The sequence below is a fragment of the Myotis brandtii genome, unplaced genomic scaffold, assembly GCF_000412655.1.
Source record: "Myotis brandtii unplaced genomic scaffold, ASM41265v1 scaffold403, whole genome shotgun sequence".
Lineage (NCBI taxonomy): Eukaryota > Metazoa > Chordata > Mammalia > Chiroptera > Vespertilionidae > Myotis > Myotis brandtii.
The window spans coordinates 116,616-116,881 of NW_005365474.1; the positions used below are offsets into that span (position 1 = coordinate 116,616).

At 54.5% G+C, this 266-nt stretch overlaps 1 protein-coding gene across 1 annotated transcript in view; it reads left to right on the plus strand.

The window, feature by feature from the left end:
- Positions 1 to 266, plus strand: part of ADGRD1 (adhesion G protein-coupled receptor D1) — a gene marked incomplete at its 5' end in the record, with an annotated part of 49,489 nt that overhangs the window by 37,149 nt on the left and 12,074 nt on the right. The window contains one exon of the mRNA XM_014545347.1: positions 72 to 113. Within this exon, the coding sequence (XP_014400833.1) occupies positions 72 to 113 (42 nt within the window). The remainder of the gene's footprint in view (positions 1 to 71; positions 114 to 266) is intronic.

Below are 266 nucleotides of genomic sequence, written 5' to 3' on the forward strand. Positions count from 1 at the left end.
CTGGCAAGCGGAACCATCAGGAGCGTCCGTAACAGCCGCGTGGGGCTGACTCTTCCCTCCCTTCCTTCCAGGGCTTCTTCATCTTCCTCTTCCACTGCCTCCTGAACTCCGAGGTGCGTCCCCCGGCCCCGCACTCCCCACGGCGGGAAGCTGGGAAACGGGTTTTCGTTTCTTTTCTTAAAAATATGTACTTTTTTTATTGACTTCAGAGAGGAAGGGAGAGGGAGAGAGAGAGATCAATGATGAGAGAGAATCACTGACCGGCT